General features: G+C 37.9%; 1 protein-coding gene across 2 annotated transcripts in view; it reads left to right on the forward strand.

Moving 5' to 3' along the window:
* ZC3H6 (zinc finger CCCH-type containing 6) overlaps nt 1–19815 on the forward strand; it is a 79846-nt gene that overhangs the window by 53209 nt on the left and 6822 nt on the right. For both annotated transcript variants that reach the window (XM_043918797.1, XM_043918796.1), the window contains 6 exons: nt 9218–9334; nt 10135–10246; nt 14527–14636; nt 15724–15974; nt 16283–16773; nt 17093–17326. In XM_043918797.1, coding sequence (XP_043774732.1) covers nt 9218–9334; nt 10135–10246; nt 14527–14636; nt 15724–15974; nt 16283–16773; nt 17093–17326 — 1315 coding nt within the window. The remainder of the gene's footprint in view (nt 1–9217; nt 9335–10134; nt 10247–14526; nt 14637–15723; nt 15975–16282; nt 16774–17092; nt 17327–19815) is intronic.

Below are 19815 nucleotides of genomic sequence, written 5' to 3' on the forward strand. Positions count from 1 at the left end.
CTTGAGAGTCCCTTGGACTGCAAGGAGATCCAACCAGTCCATCCTAAAGGAGATCAGTCCTGGGTGTTCATTGGAAGGACTGATGCTGAAGCTGAAACTCCCATACTTTGACCACCTGATGTGAAGAGCTGACTCATTTGAAAAGGCCCTGATGTTGGGAAAGATTGTTGGGAAAGATTGAGGGCAGGAGGAGAAGGGGACAACAGAGGATGAGATGGTTGGTGGCATCACCGACTCAATGGACATGGGTTTAGGTGGACTCTGGGAGTTGGTGATGGACAGGGAGGCCTGGCGTGCTGCGGTCCATGGGGTCGCAAAGAGTCAGACATGACTGAGCGACTGAACTGAACTGAAGACATTTAAAACGATCCTATCAGAGTGGAGTATAACGTTTCTTTGCGTTTTCATGGGATGCATGCGTGTGTGTATGCATGTATATACATGTATATATGTGTATATGTGTGTATCTATATATACTTTTTCTTTTTTTCTTTTTTTTTCTTTTTTTTTTTTTAATTTTTTATTAGTTGGAGGCTAATTACTTCACAACATTTCGGTGGGTTTTGTCATACATTGATATGAATCAGCCATAGATTTACACGTATTCCCCATCCCGATCCCCCCTCCCACCTCCCTCTCCACCCGATTCCTCTGGGTCTTCCCAGTGCACCAGGCCCGAGCACTTGTCTCATGCATCCCACCTGGGCTGGGGATCTGTTTCACCATAGATAGTATACATGCTGTTCTTTTGAAATATCCCACCCTCACATTCTCCCACATAGTTCAATAGTCTGTTCTGTATTTCTGTGTCTCTTTTTCTGTTTTGCATATAGGGTTATCATTACCATCTTTCTAAATTCCATATATATGCGTTAGTATGCTGTAATATTCTTTATCTTTCTGGCTTACTTCACTCTGTATAAGGGGCTCCAGTTTCATCCATCTCATTAGGACTGGTTCAAATGAATTCTTTTTGACGGCTGAGTAATATTCCATGGTGTATATGTACCACAGCTTCCTTATCCATTCATCTGCTGATGGGCATCTAGGTTGCTTCCATGTCCTGGCTATTATAAACAGTGCTGCAATGAACATTGGGGTGCACGTGTCTCTTTCAGATCTGGTTTCCTCAGTGTGTATGCCCAGGAGCGGGATTGCTGGGTCATATGGCAGTTCTATTTCCAGTTTTTTAAGAAATCTCCACACTGTTTTCCATAGCGGCTGTACTAGCTTGCATTCCCACCAACAGTGTAAGAGGGTTCCCTTTTCTCCACACCCTCTCCAGCATTTATTGCTTGTAGACTTTTGGATAGCAGCCATCCTGACTGGCGTGTAATGGTACCTCATTGTGGTTTAGATTTGCATTTCTCTAATAATGAGTGATGTTGAGCATCTTTTCATGTGTTTGTTAGCCATCTGTATGTCTTCTTTGGAGAAATGTCTGTTTAGTTCTTTGGCCCATTTTTGAATTGGGTCATTTATTTTTCTGGAATTGAGCTTCAGGAGTTGCTTGTATATTTTTGAGATTAATCCTTTGTTTCTTCATTTGCTATTATTTTCTCCCAATCTGAGGGCTGTCTTTTCACCTTACTTATAGTTTCCTTTGTAGTGCAAAAGCTTTTAAGTTTCATTAGGTCCCATTTGTTTAGTTTTGCTTTTATTTCCAATATTCTGGGAGGTGGGTCATAGAGGATCTTGCTGTGATTTATGTCGGAGAGTGTTTTGCCTATGTTCTCCTCTAGGAGTTTTATAGTTTCTGGTCTTACATTTAGATCTTTAATCCATTTTGAGTTTATTTTTGTGTATGGTGTTAGAAAGTGTTCTAGTTTCATTCTTTTACAAGTGGTTGACCAGTTTTCCCAGCACCACTTGTTAAAGAGGTTGTCTTTTTTCCATTGTATATCCTTGCCTCCTTTGTCAAAGATAAGGTGTCCATAGGTTCGTGGATTTATCTCTGGGCTTTCTATTCTGTTCCATTGATCTATATTTCTGTCTTTGTGCCAGTACCATACTGTCTTGATGACTGTGGCTTTGTAGTAGAGTCTGAAGTCAGGCAGGTTGATTCCTCCAGTTCCATTCTTCTTTCTCAAGATTACTTTGGCTATTCGAGGTTTTTTGTATTTCCATACAAATTGTGAAATTATTTGTTCTAGTTCTGTGAAAAATACCGTTGGTAGCTTGATAGGGATTGCATTGACTCTATAGATTGCTTTGGGTAGAATAGCCATTTTGACAATATTGATTCTTCCAATCCATGAACACGGTATGTTTCTCCATCTGTTTGTGTCCTCTTTGATTTCTTTCATCAGTGTTTTATAGTTTTCTATGTATAGGTCTTTTGTTTCTTTAGGTAGATATACTCCTAAGTATTTTATGCTTTTTGTTGCAATGGTGAATGGTATTGTTTCCTTAATTTCTCTTTCTGTTTTTTTCATTGTTAGTATATAGGAATGCAAGGGATTTCTGTGTGTTGATTTTATATCCTGCAACTTTACTATATTCATTGATTAGTTCTAGTAATTTTCTGGTAGAGTCTTTAGGGTTTTCTATGTAGAGGATCATGTCATCTGCAAACAGTGAGAGTTTCATTTCTTCTTTTCCTATCTGGATTCCTTTTACTTCTTTTTCTGCTCTGATTGCTGTGGCCAAAACTTCCAACACTATGTTGAATAGTAGTGGTGAGAGTGGGCACCCTTGTCTTGTTCCTGATTTCAGGGGAAATGCTTTCAATTTTTCACCATTGAGGGTGATGCTTGCTGTGGGTTTGTCATATATAGCTTTTATTATGTTGAGGTATGTTCCTTCTATTCCTGCTTTTTGGAGAGTTTTAATCATAAATGAGTGTTGAATTTTGTCAAAGGCTTTCTCTGCATCTATTGAGATAATCATATGGTTTTTATCTTTCAATTTGTTAATGTGGTGTATTACATTGATTGACTTGCAGATATTAAAGAATCCTTGCATTCCTGGGATAAAGCCCACTTGGTCGTGGTGTATGCTTTTTTTAATATGTTGTTGGATTCTGTTTGCTATAATTTTGTTAAGGATTTTTGCATCTATGTTCATCAGTGATATTGGTCTGTAGTTTTCTTTTTTTGTGGCATCTTTGTCTGGTTTTGGAATAAGGGTGATGGTGGCCTCATAGAATGAGTTTGGAAGCTTACCTTCGTCTGCAATTTTCTGGAAGAGTTTGAGTAAGATAGGTGTTAGCTCTTCTCTAAATTTTTGGTAGAATTCAGCTGTGAAGCCATCTGGTCCTGGGCTTTTGTTTGCTGGAAGATTTTTGATTACAGTTTCGATTTCCTTGCTTGTGATGGGTCTGTTAAGATCTTCTATTTCTTCCTGGTTCAGTTTTGGAAGGTTATACTTTTCTAAGAATTTGTCCATTTCATCCAGGTTGTCCATTTTATTGGCATAGAGCTGCTGGTAGTAGTCTCTTATGATCCTTTGTATTTCAGTGTTGTCTGTTGTGATCTCTCCATTTTCATTTCTAATTTTGTTAATTTGGTTCTTCTCTCTTTGCTTCTTAATGAGTCTTGCTAATGGTTTGTCAATTTTGTTTATTTTTTCAAAAAACCAGCTTTTAGCTTTGTTGATTTTTGCTATGGTCTCTTTAGTTTCTTTTGCATTTATTTCTGCCCTGATTTTTAAGATTTCTTTCCTTCTGCTAACCCTGGGGTTCTTCATTTCTTCCTTCTCTAATTGCTTTAGGTGTAGAGTTAGGTTATTTATTTGGTTTTTTTCTTGTTTCTTGATATAAGCCTGTAATGCTATGAACCTTCCCCTAAGCACTGCTTTTACAGTGTCCCATAGGTTTTGGGTTGTTGTGTTTTCATTTTCATTCATTTCTATACATATTTTGATTTCTTTTTTGATTTCTTCTATGATTTGTTGGTTATTCAGAAGCGTGTTATTTAGCCTCCATATGTTTGAATTTTTAACAATTTTTTTCCTGTAATTGAGATCTAATCTTACTGCACTGTGGTCAGAAAAGATGACTGGAATGATTTCAATTTTTTTGAATTTTCCAAGACCAGATTTATGGCCCAGGATGTGATCTATTCTGGAGAAGGTTCCGTGTGCACTTGAGAAAAAGGTGAAGTTGATTGTTTTGGGGTGAAATGTCCTATAGATATCAATTAGGTCTAGCTGGTCCATTGTGTCATTGAAGGTTTGTGTTTCCTTGTTAATTTTCTGTTTAGTTGATCTATCCATAGTTGTGAGTGGGGTATTAAAGTCTCCCACTATTATTGTGTTACTATTAATTTCCTCTTTCATACTCGTTAGTGTTTGCCGTACATATTGCGGTGCTCCTATGTTGGGTGCATATATATTTATAATTGTTATATCTTCTTCTTGGATTGATCCTTTGATCATTATGTAGTGTCCTTCTTTGTCTCTTTTCACATCCTTTATTTGAAAGTCTATTTTATCTGATATGAGTATTGCGACTCCTGCTTTCTTTTGGTCTCCGTTTGCATGAAATATTTTTTTCCAGCCCTTCACTTTCAGTCTGTATGTGTCTCTTGTTTTGAGGTGGGTCTCTTGTAGACAGCATATATAGGGGTCTTGTTTTTGTATCCATTCAGCCAATCTTTGTCTTTTGGTTGGGGCATTCAACCCATTTACATTTAGGGTAATTATTGATAGGTGTGGTCCCGTTGCCATTTACTTTGTTGTTTTGGGTTCACGTTTATACAACCTTTCTGCATTTCGTGTCTAGAGAAGATCCTTTAGCATTTGTTGAAGAGCTGGTTTGGTGGTGCTGAATTCTCTCAGCTTTTGCTTATCTGTAAAGCTTTTGAGTTCTCCTTCATATCTGAATGAGATCCTTGCTGGATACAGTAATCTAGATTGTAGGTTATTCTCTTTCATTACTTTCAGTACGTCCTGCCATTCCCTTCTGGCCTGGAGGGTTTCTATTGATAGATCAGCTGTTATCCTTATGGGAATCCCTTTGTGTGTTATTTGTTGTTTCTCCCTTGCTGCTTTTAATATTTGTTCTTTGTGTTTGATCTTTGTTAATTTGATTAATATGTGTCTTGGGGTGTTTTGCCTTGGGTTTGTCCTGTTTGGGACTCTCTGGGTTTCTTGGATCTGTGTAACTATTTCCTTCCCATTTTAGGGAAGTTTTCAGCTATTATCTCCTCGAGTATTTTCTCATGGCCTTTCTTTTTGTCTTCTTCTTCTGGGACTCCTATGATTCGAATGTTGGGGCGTTTCACAGTGTCCCAGAGGTCCCTGAGGTTGTCCTCATTTCTTTTGATCCTTTTTTCTTTTTTCCTCTCTGCTTCATTTATTTCCACCATTTTATCTTCTATCTCACTTATCCTATCTTCTGCTTCCGTTAGTCTACTCTTGGTTCCCTCCAAAGTGTTTTTGATCTCATTCATTGCATTATTCATTTTTAATTGAGTCTTTTTTATTTCTTCTAGGTCTTTATTAAACATTTCTTGTATCTTTTCAATTTTTGTTTCCAGGCTATTTATCTGTAACTTCATTTTGTTTTCAAGATTTTGGATCATTTTTATTATCATTATTCTAAATTCTTTTTCAGGTAGATTCCCTATCTCCTCCTCTTTTGTTTGACTTGGTGGGCATTTTTCATGTTCCTTTACCTGTTGGGTATTTCTCTGCCTTTTCATCTTGTTTAGATTGCTGTGTCTGGAGTGGGCTTTCTGTATTCTGGAGGTCTGTGGTTCCTTTTTATTGTGGAAGATTTACCCAGTGGGTGGGGTTAGACGATTGGCTTGTCAAGGTTTCCTGGTTAGGGAAGCTTGCGTCAGTGTACTGGTGCGTGGAACTTGATTTCTTCTCTTTGGAGAGCAATGGAGTGCCCAGTAATGAGTTTTGAGATGGGTCTATGTGTTAGGTGTGACCTTGGGCAGCCTGTATGTTGACGTTCAGGGCTATGTTCCTGCGTTGCTGGAGAATTTGCGTGGTATGTCTTGCTCTAAAACTTATTGGCTCTTGGGTGGTGGTTGCTTTCAGTGTAGGTATGGAGGCTTTTGGACGGCCACTTATTACTTAAAGTTCCATGTAGTCAGGAGTTTTCTGGTGTTCTCAGGTTTTGGGCTTAAGTCTCCTGCCTCTGGATTTCAGTTTTATTCTTCCTGTAGTCTCAGGACTTCTCCAGCTATACAGCCCTGATAAGAAAACTTCTAGGTTAATGGCGAAAAGATTCTCCCCTGTTAGGCATACCCAGAGAGGTTCACAGAGTTACATGAAGAAGAGGAGAGGGAGGAGGGAGATAGAGATGAGCAGGAGGAGAAAAAGGGGGACTCAAGAGGAGAGAGACAGATCTACGCAGCTGTCTGTTCCCAGAGTGTTCTCCGTAGCCCAGTCACCTACAAAGATTCACAGAATTGGATTGGGAAGAGAAGGGGAAAGGAGGAAATAGAGGTGTTCTGAGGTAGAAAACAGAGAGTCAAGATTGGGAGAGAATAATCTTCGGTTTTAAAATAGGGCTTCTCTTCTTTTTTTTTTTTTTTTGTAAGGTTATAGTGTGTTGAAAATGAAAATTAAGGAGTAGTAGAGGAGTACTAGAGGACTTTAAAAGAAATAAGAGGAAAAGAAAAATAGAAAATAGAAGAGAAAAAGGAAAGAAAAAAAAAAAAAGAAGAAAAAAGAAAAAAAAAATTTTTTTCCCCCTAATTAAAAAAATCATAAAAATCTATGAAAATGAAAGTTAAGGAGTAATGGGGGAGTAATAGGGGATTTAAAAGGAAAATAAAAGAGAAAAAATAAAAAATAAAAAAAAGAAAAAAAAAAAGAGAAAAAAGTAAAATTATATCTAGGAGTTTCTCTGGAGCTGTTGCGGTCAGTGTGGGTTCGGCTCAGTTTCAGATAGCTCCTCGTTCCAGCTTACACTTCTCGGTATCTACAGGCCCCTTACGGTGTAGTCGGTGTTTCCTAGAGGGATTTTAATCTGTTGCACCAGTCCCTTCTGAAGCGGTTCCCTTTGTTTATTTGACTTCTGTTTGCCGGTCTCTTCAGAGCCTCATTTCCGCCCTGACACAGACGGGCGGAGGTGGACTCTTATTCAGGTAGCTAGTTCCGTCGCTCTGCGGGGAGGGGCTGGCGCTGTGGGGAGGGGCTGGCGCTGTGGGGACGGGCTTGCGCCGCGGGGACGAGCTGGCGCTGCCGGGAGGGGTTGACGCCGCTTTCTCCGTCTGCGCTGCTCAGGCTCCCGGCTGTTCTATATGGAGCGCGCCCCGCGCTGCGCGAGGTTCCAGCCCTCGGGTGTTCCACAAAAGCGCGGAGCGAAAAGCTGCGCCTGCTCTCTGTGTCTTCCCCGTCAGAGCGGTCCAGGCAGCCAGGGGCTTGGTGGGCGCACTCTCCCCAGGTGTGGCGGGCCCACTCTCTTCCGCGGACCCAGTCTCAGTTTCCGCTGGTGCCAGTCGGGTGCGCGCGCCTTCCGCCCTCCGCGTCCCCAGCCCCAGTCCCTGCCCGCGCCGGTCGGGTGCCTGCGCCCTGTGTCTCGCCGCGACCTTCCCCTCCCCCCTGCCTCCTGCCTCCGGCGGGGCTGGGCCGGTCCGCAGCCTGCGAGCTCTTCTCTGGACTTTCTCGGTCTCTTTGTTCTGCGAACGGCCGGCAGTGTGTTCGGGCTGGTTAATGTACTCTCTCTCTCGGTCTCCCACAGTTCAAGTTGGCACCTCACAGAAGCTCCATCCGATTGTCCTCAGGGCACTCAGGCCCGGACCCTACCCCAAGCAAGGCCGCCCAAGACTCCCTTCCCGGACGAATCTCCGTCCTCAGCTCTTTTGTCTCACTTTTTATCTTTTATATTTTGTCCTACCTCCTTTCGAAGACAATGGGCTGCTTTTCTGGGCGCCTGATGACCTCAGCTAGCGATCAGAAGTTGTTCTGTGAAGTTTGCTCTGCGTTCAGTTATTCTTTTGATGAATTTGTAGGAGAGAAAGGGGTCTCCCCGTCCTACTCCTCCGCCATCTTGGCTCCTCCCCTATATATACTTTTTAAAAAGAAATTTGAAGATTATGTTTTCCTGGTATTCTGATACTTTTTTTTCCCCCAGAAATCTGGTGAATTATATCATTCATCAGTTGTGAGCGCTGAGAATCAGATTTAACTTTACCTATTTTGTCAGGTGTTTGCTATGAGAGATTTCAGTAGATTGTGCTTTGTTCTTCATCATCTTGCAAATTGAGGGAAAAGGGAAAACTTATATCAATTCAGAAAAGTAAATCGTTATGAACCTCCTACAGTGTGCAAGGCACTGTGCCTGCTAGGAGCTTGAAAAGCAGTCTGTTTTATAGAGCTCATACTGTCTTGTTATTCAGCCTTCTTATACTTGCAGCAAAAGTTGAATAGGGGCCTGAGGAGAACTAAGGAAAGCAAGCAGGGCTGTGAGGTTTCCTATCATATACTCGTTTTTCTTAATTTTCTTAAATTTAAAAGTTAAAGGTAATATATCCTCAGTTTTTTTCCCTAACGAAAGTACAAAATAACCACACATGCAAGCAATGTATAACTGTAGAAATTCATCTAGAGATACACACTCTTAAAGGTAGGGGTATATTCTTTTAGTTGTTTTTTCCTTTGTCTTTATTATTATAAACTCAGATCACTTTTTCGCTTGGTAAGGTATTGTGAACATTTTGTGTCCCCAGATTTGTCTTTCCATCTCATGATTTTTTAAATGACTTTATAATATTCTAAATGTACCATAATGTGTTTTATTTTTCTTCTAGTTTCAGATGTGTAGAGTATTTCTAGATTTTGTTTGTTTTACCTGTAAATAATTCTGCAATGGTTATTTTTGTGAATAAATCTTCATGTGGCTTCCTGATAATTCCTTCAGAATTTTGTGCTGAAAAGTACAAATTTTGTGTCAAACAATATCTATATTTTAAGTTTTCTATCAACTATACATGAAAGTGCGTATTTTATTGTGTCTTTGCCAAAACTGAGTATTGTTAAGTTTAAAGTTTTCACAGTTTTATTTTGAAAAATGTAGTTATATGTCTTCATTAAATTAGAGATAGGGTTCTTTGCAACTACCAGTATCAGCAAGCAGTTTTCTGAAAGCATGCTTGCATGCATCGCCTCTCTCCAGATAAATAAATAGCATCATAATGTTCCATCGTCACCACTTTTAATAATCAATGTGTACTGCTTTCTAGATTCATTTGAGTATGAATTTTAATGTCTTTTTAATACTTCATATGTTTTATTTAAGTAAATTTTTTTCTTGCAGTATAGTAAACCAGGGAAAAAATGGAAGATTATGACTCAGGAATTTATTAATCAACATACAGTGGAACATAAAGGAAAACAAATCTGCAAATACTTTCTGGAAGGGAGATGTATTAAGGTACATTTATAGGGGTATCATAAATCATTTTAACTTCTGAAATCTTTAAAATTTAAGGTCATTTTTGGGGGTGGTGAGTGTTTTCTCATAGTTGGAATAAAACTAGTTCTTCAAAATGGATCTTGCATTGAATACTGTATATCAGAACTCATATAATTATATTCTGGGACAATAATATAGCTTGTTGAAATCAGATTTTATTTTACTGACACATGATCATTTTAACTTCTGAAATCTTTAAAATTTAAGGTCATTTTTGGGGGTGGTGAGTGTTTTCTCATAGTTGGAATAAAACTAGTTCTTCAAAATGGATCTTGCATTGAATACTGTATATCAGAACTCATATAATTATATTCTGGGACAATAATATAGCTTGTTGAAATCAGATTTTACTTTACTGACACATGATCCTATGTGGCAAGTACTGTTCAAAGTGGCTTACTAATATTGAATGTTTTCATGTTTACAATGATGCAGTGAAGTTCAGTTACTGTTGTTATTCTCATTTTACTCATGGTCAAACCAAGAGGTTAAGTGAGTCCGCAGACTCACTGAAATGGTCTAGCTCAGCCAGAAATGGTGAGCCAAGCAGTGTCCTCTGAGGTCGTGCTCACCGTTTGGCCTCTCCACCCAAAGCCACATCCACTGTCCTGGGCGAGAACTCTAAGGGACTGTTTGAATTACTGTAGGCTCACTATTTAAAGACTGGAGATACGACCATGGTTCTACCATGAAACACCACAGAGAAAATTCAACTCAGTGGTTTCTTTTTTTCTCTTCTTTTCTTTTTTTGTGAACAGGGAGATCAATGTAAATTTGATCATGATGCAGAGTTGGAGAAGAGGAAAGAGATTTGCAAATTTTATTTACAAGGATATTGTACCAAAGGAGAGAACTGCATTTATATGCATAATATCCTTTATTAAAAACGTTAACCAAAATATTGCAGTTTTCAAGTGTCATTGAGGCTTTAAAAATGATAAGTACAATCTGGAAATCCTAGTTTGGTTTTAAATTTAAAATGGCACATTATGTAAACCAGATCTCTTCAGCCTTTGCACTTCAGAAGGTCAATTGAGTTTTTTTCTTTAGGGAAATGAAATAACTTCCCTTTGGAAAAAAAAAATCTGAAATAAATGTACTTTAAATAATATTTGTAAGTATTTCAAGAGGCTGTGCTTTGTGAAGGAGTTGACAACATATTTATTCTGTGACTTAATTATTATTTACTTGGGTTCATAAGTAATAAATTATTGTTGGAAATTATAAAATTCAAGTCTTGTCAAATCTTACCACCTAATGGTAAGTACTACCCGATATATTCTTCCCTACTTCTGATGCATTTAAATTGTATTCCTGCCTCTACCCATGTGGCATTTCACTGTATATAGTCCATATGTATATATGATTTGTGTTGATGTATGAAAACCAATTTGTAAAGCAATTATCCTTCAGTTAAAAATAAATTAATTTAAATATATATATATATAAAGCATTTTCTTCAGTAAAGACCTTATTATTTTCCAAATGGTTAGTTCGTTGTCTCCTCTTCACAGATTTAAAAGGTCACTGCCCATATGCTAAGTTTTCAGCGAGCATAGTTTTGTTTCTGTACTATACCATTATACATTGTGCTGTCTGACCATTCTGCTGTGCAATAGTATGTTTGATACTCACTAAGGGCAAATACTCCTTTTGTGTAAAAATGTTATAATAAATTTGTCTTATTCAAACAAGTTTTTTTTTTGAGATTTGATGTATTTCTTTTCTTTTTTTTTTTTAAATTTCATATAATTTTATTGTGCATAAAATATTATGCTTCTTTTGACTTTTTTTTTTAATTTTTTTATTAGTTGGAGGCTAATTACTTCACAACATTTCAGTGGGTTTTGTCATACATTGATATGAATCAGCCATAGATTTACACGTATTCCCCATCCCGATCCCCCCTCCCACCTCCCTCTCCACCCGATTCCTCTGGGTCTTCCCAGTGCACCAGGCCGGAGCACCTGTCTCATGCATCCCACCTGGGCTGGTGATCTGTTTCACCATAGATAGTATACATGCTGTTCTTTTGAAACATCCCACCCTCACCTTCTCCCACAGAGTTCAAAAGTCTGTTCTGTATTTCTGTGTCTCTTTTTCTGTTTTGCATATAGGGTTATCGTTACCATCTTTCTAAATTCCATATATATGTGTTAGTATGCTGTAATGTTCTTTATCTTTCTGGCTTACTTCACTCTGTATAAGGGGCTCCAGTTTCATCCATCTCATTAGGACTGGTTCAAATGAATTCTTTTTGACGGCTGAGTAAAATTCCATGGTGTATATGTACCACAGCTTCCTTATCCATTCATCTGCTGATGGGCATCTAGGTTGCTTCCATGTCCTGGCTATTATAAACAGTGCTGCGATGAACATTGGGGTGCACATGTCTCTTTCAGATCTGGTTTCCTCAGTGTGTATGCCCAGAAGTGGTATTGCTGGGTCATATGGCAGTTCTATTTCCAGTTTTTTAAGGAATCTCCACACTGTTTTCCATAGTGGCTGTACTAGTTTGCATTCCCACCAACAGTGTGAGAGGGTTCCCTTTTCTCCACAGCCTCTCCAGCATTTATTGCTTGTAGACTTTTGGATAGCAGCCATCCTGACTGGTGTGTAATGGTACCTCATTGTGGTTTTGATTTGCATTTCTCTAATAATGAGTGATGTTGAGCACCTTTTCATGTGTTTGTTAGCCATCTGTAACCAGACACCTTATTGAACTGTTTCTGAATTCTTCCCATCTATTCTTATATTTTTCTCCATAGTCATGCCAGAGATGACTATGCCAGACAATTTTAATAGTATTGGCTACATTTCCAGAAAAATGTTAAATGATAGGAATTGTGGAGCATAAAGCATGTTTCAAAGGTAATGCCCTTTTGCTTTGGCAATTTTAAGATTGGCAATTTTAAGATTGATTTTTAAAAAAATCAGGTTAAGTATGTAAATCCTTTGACTTCCTAGGTGTCTCAGTAGTAAAGAATATGCCTGCCAAACAGGAGACTCGGGTTCGATCCCTCTGTCAGGAAGATCTCCTGGAGAAGGAAATGGCAACCCACTCCAGTATTCTTGCCTGGGAAATTCCATGGACAGAGGAGCATAGCAGGCTACAGTCCATGGGGTTGCAAAGAGTTGAGCATGACTTAGAGACTAAACAACAACATCTAGTATATATCCTTATTTTACTAAGAGGTTGTAATATTAAAAAATCTTGAATTTTTTCAGTTGTCTTTTGTATCTGCTAAGGTAATCACATGATTTTTCTTTCTCGACCTTATCAGTGTGATGATTTCAGTAATAAATTTCCAAAAACTACTCAGAAATTCCCGGAACATATACCAGCTGAAATGGTATATTTTTCACTATACTTCTAGATTTAATATTTTGTTTAGCTCTTTGTCTCCAAATTTTTAAGATTAGCCTGTGGTTTTGATTGTTGGGATATTTAACTTTAACATGACATATCAGACCCCTTTATTTTCTTCATAGATATAAACATTTGCTCAAAATTTATTTGTTCTGTATTTTGTTTTATTGTGTAAAGTAACAGAGTTTACATAATTAAATTACACTATAGCCATTATAAATAGCTATAGCCATTTTTACTTTAAAAAATTGTTTTCTTGAAAGAGAGTAGATGTATATATGTATAACTGAATCACTTTGCTGTATACCTGAAACTTACACAACATTATAAATTAACTATACTTCAACTTTTAAAAAATGGTTATTGGAGAGACCTCAGTGTCCATGGCAGCACTACTTACAATAGCCAGGGCATGAAGGCAGCTCCGATGTCCATCAACAGATGAGTGGATAACGAGGCTGTGGTACGTATACGCAGTGGAATATCACTCAGCCATAACAAGGAGTCATTCGAATCAGTTCTAGTGAGGTGGATGAATACTGAGTAAAGTAAATCAGAAAGAGAAACACAAATATGTATGTTTGTTGAATCTAGAAAGACGGTACTGATGAACCTATTTACAAGGCAGTGGAGACACAGACATAGAGAACGGATTGTAAACGCAGCAGGGGAAGGAGAGGGAGGGACAGTTGAAAGAATAACACAGAAACATATGCGTTATGATGTGTAAAACAGATAGCCAGTGGGAATTTGCTGTGTGACACAGGGAGCTCAAACCTGGGGCTCTGTGACGACCGAGAGGGTGCGATGGGGAGGGAGGGGGAGAGAGGCTCAAGAGGGAAGGGGCGTACTGTGTACCTATGGCTGATTCATGCTCATGTATGGCAGAAACTAACACAGTTCTGTAAACCAATTATCCTCCAGTTGAAAAAATGAAATTGATGTAACTAACAAAAAAGAATCCCCCAGCCAAAGCAGGGGACACAGGTTCAATCCCTGGTCCAGGAAGATCCCACAGGCTGCGGGGCAGCTAAGCCCGCATGCCACAGTTACTGCGCCCCATGCTTTGCAAGTGCTGAAGTCTGCACAGCCTGGAGCCCGCGCTCAGCAACAGGAGAGGCCAGCGCAGTGGGAAGCCTGTGCCCCCAGTCACAGCTAGAGGAGCCTGCACACAACAGTGAGGACCCAGGGCAGCCAGTATAAATATAAATAAATACGTTATTAGTGGAGTTAGCTGATTATCCAAGTTCTGTTTATATGTAACATTTTCCGCTCATGGTACTCTCAACAAACTGTTGAAATCTTAACATGACTCTCTTCATCAGTGGTGAAAGCAGCTAGATTTTTCACTAAATTTTAGACATAATTTATTTACAATGGTAATTTGGGAGATGATTTGTAAATCTTGATCGAGAGCTCTTTTTAAGGAAGTCTCTGTTAATTACCCACATTACTAACTCTACTGTTATAGAAGACATAAATATCTATCACTGACAAAAAATAATAGAGTTTGTACAGTCAAGTTTTTTAAAATAAAAAAATTAAGCTCTTAAAAAACTTGTTTTGTAGTTCTAATAGAGTAGGAGAGACTTAAAATTTTTGAATGATCTGCCACAGCACATTTAAAATATTTACTCTTAAAAATTAAATAATCTGTTACTGTTGAAAATTTAGTATAATATATGGTAATAAAGTTGTATTGATTTCACAGTTGTATTTTTTGTTTTAAAAATATGAGAGTTTGATTTTACTTGGTCTGTTCCTTAATATTTTTATTTACATGAATTTCCATGTAAGTTCTATCACAGTGGAGCAAAATGTTACCAAGGAGACAACTGTAAATTTTCACATGATGATCTGACTAAAGAAACAAAGAAACTTTTGGACAAAGTGAGTAATATTTTTGCACCTTGATTACAGATTCATTAGACTTTAATTATGTTTTATAAGTTATTTTATGCCTAGAGAATTCATGGACAGAGGAGTCTGGCAGGTTACAATCCATGGGGTCACAAAGAGTCGGACAGAACTGAGCGACTTCACTTTCTTGCTGAGAAAGCAAGGACTTATTATTTTATGTTTTATTCTGTTAATGTAGTATGTTAGAAAAGCAGGAATATTGGACTAAGAATTAAGAATATTTTGTTCTTATAAGATTCAATTGTGATGTACAGGAAACACTTCGTGCCACTCCTAGTAAATAGTAAAAGCTCAGTTAGTGGCACCTATTACAGTTCTTTAGTTATTAATGATAGCAAATAATATAGTTGCCTTAACCTTAAAAAAAAACCCAGAATCTTTTGTTCTTATCATTGTTCTGCCATTAAAAAACAATCCATCACAAATTTTTTCAACCAGTCCATCATAAATTTTATTTTTATTGGTTGAGCTTTTGTTCAAATGTCATTTATTTTCCAGTTTTATTTAGATATAATTGGTATACAACACTGAATAAGGTGTACAACATAATGATTCAACTTACATACATCATGAAATTATCGCAAGCTTAGCAAACATCCATTATCTCAAATAGATACAAAATTAAAGAAACAGAAAAGATTTTTTTTCTGTGTTGAGAACTGTTAGGACTTAACACCCTTAACAGATTTTGTGTATAACGGTACAGTGCTGTTAATTATATTTGCCATGTTGTGCCTCACATCCCTAGTACTTACTTATCTTATAACTTGAAGTTTGTACCTTTTTAGTACCTTCATCCAGTTCCTACTCCTCCTACCCTCTGCCTTTGGGAACCACAAAATGTGACCTCTAAAAAAGCTAACTTACTTTGAGAAATATCCTTTACCTCTTTGAACCTCATATTCTTTATAAAAAATTAGTTCACTATCTCTGATCTATTTCAAATTTAGTATTATATTTTTCTGTTAACAAAACTAGTTTATTCAAGTCTTCACAGTTTTAAATGTGAGGAAGAAAGCTTGTTTTGAAATAGTAAATCTTGGCCAATTATCCTTAGGTGTTGAATACTGAAGAAGCTGCAAATGAAGACGAAAGAGAATTAGAAGAACTTAGAAAGCATGGCATAACTCCTCTTCCCAAACCACCTCCAGGAGTTGGACTTCTGCCAACCCCACTGGAGCATTTTCCCTTTTCTGATCCTGAAGATGGTTTTCAGACAGATCTCTCTGATGATTTTAAGAAAATTCCATCTCTTTTTGAAATAGTTGTAAAACCTACTGTGGATTTAGCACATAAAATCGGAAAGAAGTAAGTTAAATTTTTCATTCCTTCCAATGAATATTCAGGGTTTATCTCCTTTAGGATTGATTGGTTTGATCTCCTTGCTGTTCAAGGGACTCTCAAGAGTCTTCTCCAGCACCACAGTTCGAAGGCATCAGTTCTATGGTGCTCAGCTTTCTTTATGGTCCAACTCTCACATCCATACATGACTACTGGAAAAACCATAGCCTTGAGTAGATGGACCTTTGTCAGCAAAGGTCCAATATCTATTTAGAGATGTAATGTTCTTGGTTGCCTCTTCTTTGTACTAAGAAATATTATTCTTTTGTCCACAGGCCACCAGCATTTTATAACAGTGCCTCGCCACCAGGACCACAATTTCAGGAAAGCAGCCCACGTCCTCAACATGTCTATAGTTCTGGGTCAAGTCCAGGTCCTGGCCCTAACATGTCTCAGGGACACAACAGTCCTGTGATGCACCCCGGCTCCCCCGGACACTGTCCTGGCCCACCAGTGCCACAGAGCCCACCTTTGCTGCCTCCCCCCCAAGGAACTGTGGGCCCTCGCGGTCAGGCCGGGGTACTTGGTCAGCCGGATACACCTTTGACACCACCAAGTGTGAGTGCTGCTTACCACTGCCCGGGCTTTCCAGAACACGTGATGAGAGTGCCTCGAGAGAATCACTGCTCTCCAGGCTCATCGCACCCGCCTGGTGAAAGGCAGCTCGGTACCAGCTATGAGTCCTTACAAAACCCTGCTGAATTTTATGATCATTACTATTCACAGCATGCTGTCCATAATTTTCAGCCACCCAGTAACTCTGGTGGTAAGTTTACCTTTCTAAATAACTCATTTCTAACTTAAAATATCTGGAGTCCTGTGTTTCTTTAGCAACATGAAAGGCATGTGTATTTTAAATAAAGGAAAATATGATGAAATTGAAATATTAAAATGTGTTTTAAATTTAACCGAATATTTGTAACAATAGACCTTGAGATAACTTTAAACAGTGCTTGCTGTCACATAGTAATCTGATAATCAAATAGGACATTATTGTAACTCAGTTTCTCACAAGGCATCGTGGTGCTTGTCTCCTGGAGTTGTGCGCTCAGTCAGTGTCTTGTCTTTTTGTGCTGTGTGTGTAGACGGGGCGTGGCACGGCGACTTTGCCCAGCACCAGGCTCCAGTTGTTCCAGGCTCACCTGACTGCGGGAGTGGGTCGGACAGCAGCGGTAACGTGACGGGCCGTGGCCCCCTGCCTGCGCTGGGCCTCCTCCCTGCTGTGCAGAGAGCTCTGTTTGTTAGACTTACTCAGAAATACCAAGACGACGAAGAGCCAAGCAGCACCCAACCTCAGAGGGCACCAAGCAAGGAAGAAGGTGTGTCAGGCGTCATGATAGTATTGTATCTGTTTGGGTCTACCTGTTCTATTTCCAGCTGTCTTATAGCTACTGTCTTCTTGGGATTGATGGTCATTTCCAGTGCCATTGATGCATTAGTAATTAATTGCAAAGGGTTTGATCTGAAGCAATAAATCAGACTGGAGTGTGAGGCCTTGAAAGCAGACTTGCTATTAAGCTTTGTTTTTGAAGAGAAATAGAGCAGAAACAAGATAGCCTTGAGTTTAGGGATTTTAACTTGTAACTCAAGTTCAAAATAATTTGGTTATTAGATTTTTATGGGCAGAGGCTGTTTCCTTCAGGTTCTGCTATACTATTAAAGGATATTATTTTTAATATAAAAGATTATATTTTAAATTTCCCTTAGTATTGCTGATAAGTATACAGCAATTAGTTAATGCAGTTAAGGCGAGAAAACTTGAAATCAACCAGTTGTTATTATGAGTTAATAAATTGATATGTTTGGCCACTCTTAAACATGAAATTAAGGACTTCCCTTGTGGTCCAGTGGTTAAGAATCCATACTTCCACTGCAGGGGTCAGGGAAGTTCACATGCTGCGAGGCATGGCCAAAAATGAGCAAAACATGAAATTTATGAATGACTGTGTAAAACTGGATAACACTAGTAGCCACAAGTTATTATATAAACATTGTTACATTTGCAAAGAAGATAGTTTTAAACCTTCATTTATTTAACATGACAGGGAAATGAGGAATTTCCAATAAGTTAATTTCCTGTATAATTTATACTTACTCCTTTAGGTGCTAATTTTAAGAAATAATCATTTTAATGGTAATCTTTCTTTAAAGTGTAACAAAGCCTTATATTTTCATAAAGAAGAAAATTAAAACTTTTCTAAATGATATAAAATTTTATATATAATACTATAAAATTGATAATGTTTTATAAGGCTTGTTTTCTCAGAATCAGAAAACATCTTAAACAGATTTTTTTGTGTTTGTGTTCATTCTTACAAATTTTATTGCCTTTGTGAATTTATTTGTCCTTTGATAGAAAGCTGATAGAAACCTTTTAATCATTTTCTGTCTAATACCTGCTTTCCACTCACCTCTCTGCTGTTCTACTTTCTTTCTGCTCCATGTTCATTCTTATTCCAAAAAGAATTTAAGACTGCTTATAAAATATGTTTATTTTATGTGAAATAAAATGAAAATTAAAGTGAAAATTAAAATTAAATGAAATTAAAGTGAAAATTAAATAGCACCTTACCTTTGGATCGGATTTGGATTAAGTACCAAATTCTATGAGGAGTGAAACTCCTACACAGAAATGTTTAAAATGACTACAACAGTTGAAAGGGAACCACAGGTCTAGCTCTAGACTTTCTGGAGATCAGAGAGAAAAAAGAGAGATCCAGTGTCTAGAAGTAGTTTTTTTGGACACTGAGGTATGAATTAAAGTTTTTGCCATTGTGATACAGTGTATACTATTTTAAAGCCACATCCTCCCCTAAATAGGAGTGCTTGTTCTGTAAGCATTCTTCGTTCAAACTAACTGTGTAATGCTAAATTTCCATGTGACAGAAACGCATCAGTGAGCAGTGAGATAAAAGTGAGAATATGTGTGCTGTTCTATTGATTCAAGGTATTCTATGATATACATAAATGTGTGTGTGTACATGTGTACATATATACACGTACATGGCTAATTCAGAGATAATCTATGTATGTTTTAATGGAGAGGAAGGAGACCCACTCTCCTGAGGCGTCAGTTTTTATTTCCTTCTCTACTAGAGAGAAGACCTCTGACGGTTAAGCTTCTTAACATTATGGCTCACACTGAAGTTACATAGGCTTTAAGAGTAAGGCCCAAAGTTCTCATAAAGTTAAAGTATGTAAATTTTAGGGTGTTAGTTTTATTTGTTGCTTTTAATTTAGTGTTTGAGTAATATATTCACAAGGTCAAACATTTAAAAATATATGACAGAAAAGCCTGGGGCCCATATATGCTCAGTTCCCTTTGCTTTCTTAACCATCGTTGTTAGTGTTTTGCTTTCCAGGTTTTTTTTTTTTTTTTTTTTTTAATAGCTCTCCCTTGTTACCTGATAAATCCAGAGGTATGAAATTTAAGAGGTTGCTTGAATTAAAGAGAGCCAACACATTTTGGCATTTCTGTTTTAGAGTATTTTCCCTTTTCCCTCAGCCCTGTCTTACCACACATTTCTGAGTTCCCTTTGGCCAGCTGGAATGAAAGGTCCAGACTCTGCTTTGACTGGAAGGACATTTTACATGTTCTGATGCCATACTTCTTTCTTTATAGAGTGCAGTGACTGAACTGTTGGTTGTTATATCACATCTTATCTTGTTCCAGTGTTGAAACTCTGTCATTTCTATGATGCATTGTCTTGAAGTTAAACTACCCTTATTTCAGAAATAGTCTATGTGTTTTTTAATCTTAATTAAAGCCAAATATGAATGCTTCACTCTTTATAATAGTATTTGTCTG

Source organism: Cervus elaphus, chromosome 11 (genome assembly GCF_910594005.1).
Source record: "Cervus elaphus chromosome 11, mCerEla1.1, whole genome shotgun sequence".
Taxonomy (NCBI): Eukaryota; Metazoa; Chordata; class Mammalia; order Artiodactyla; family Cervidae; genus Cervus; species Cervus elaphus.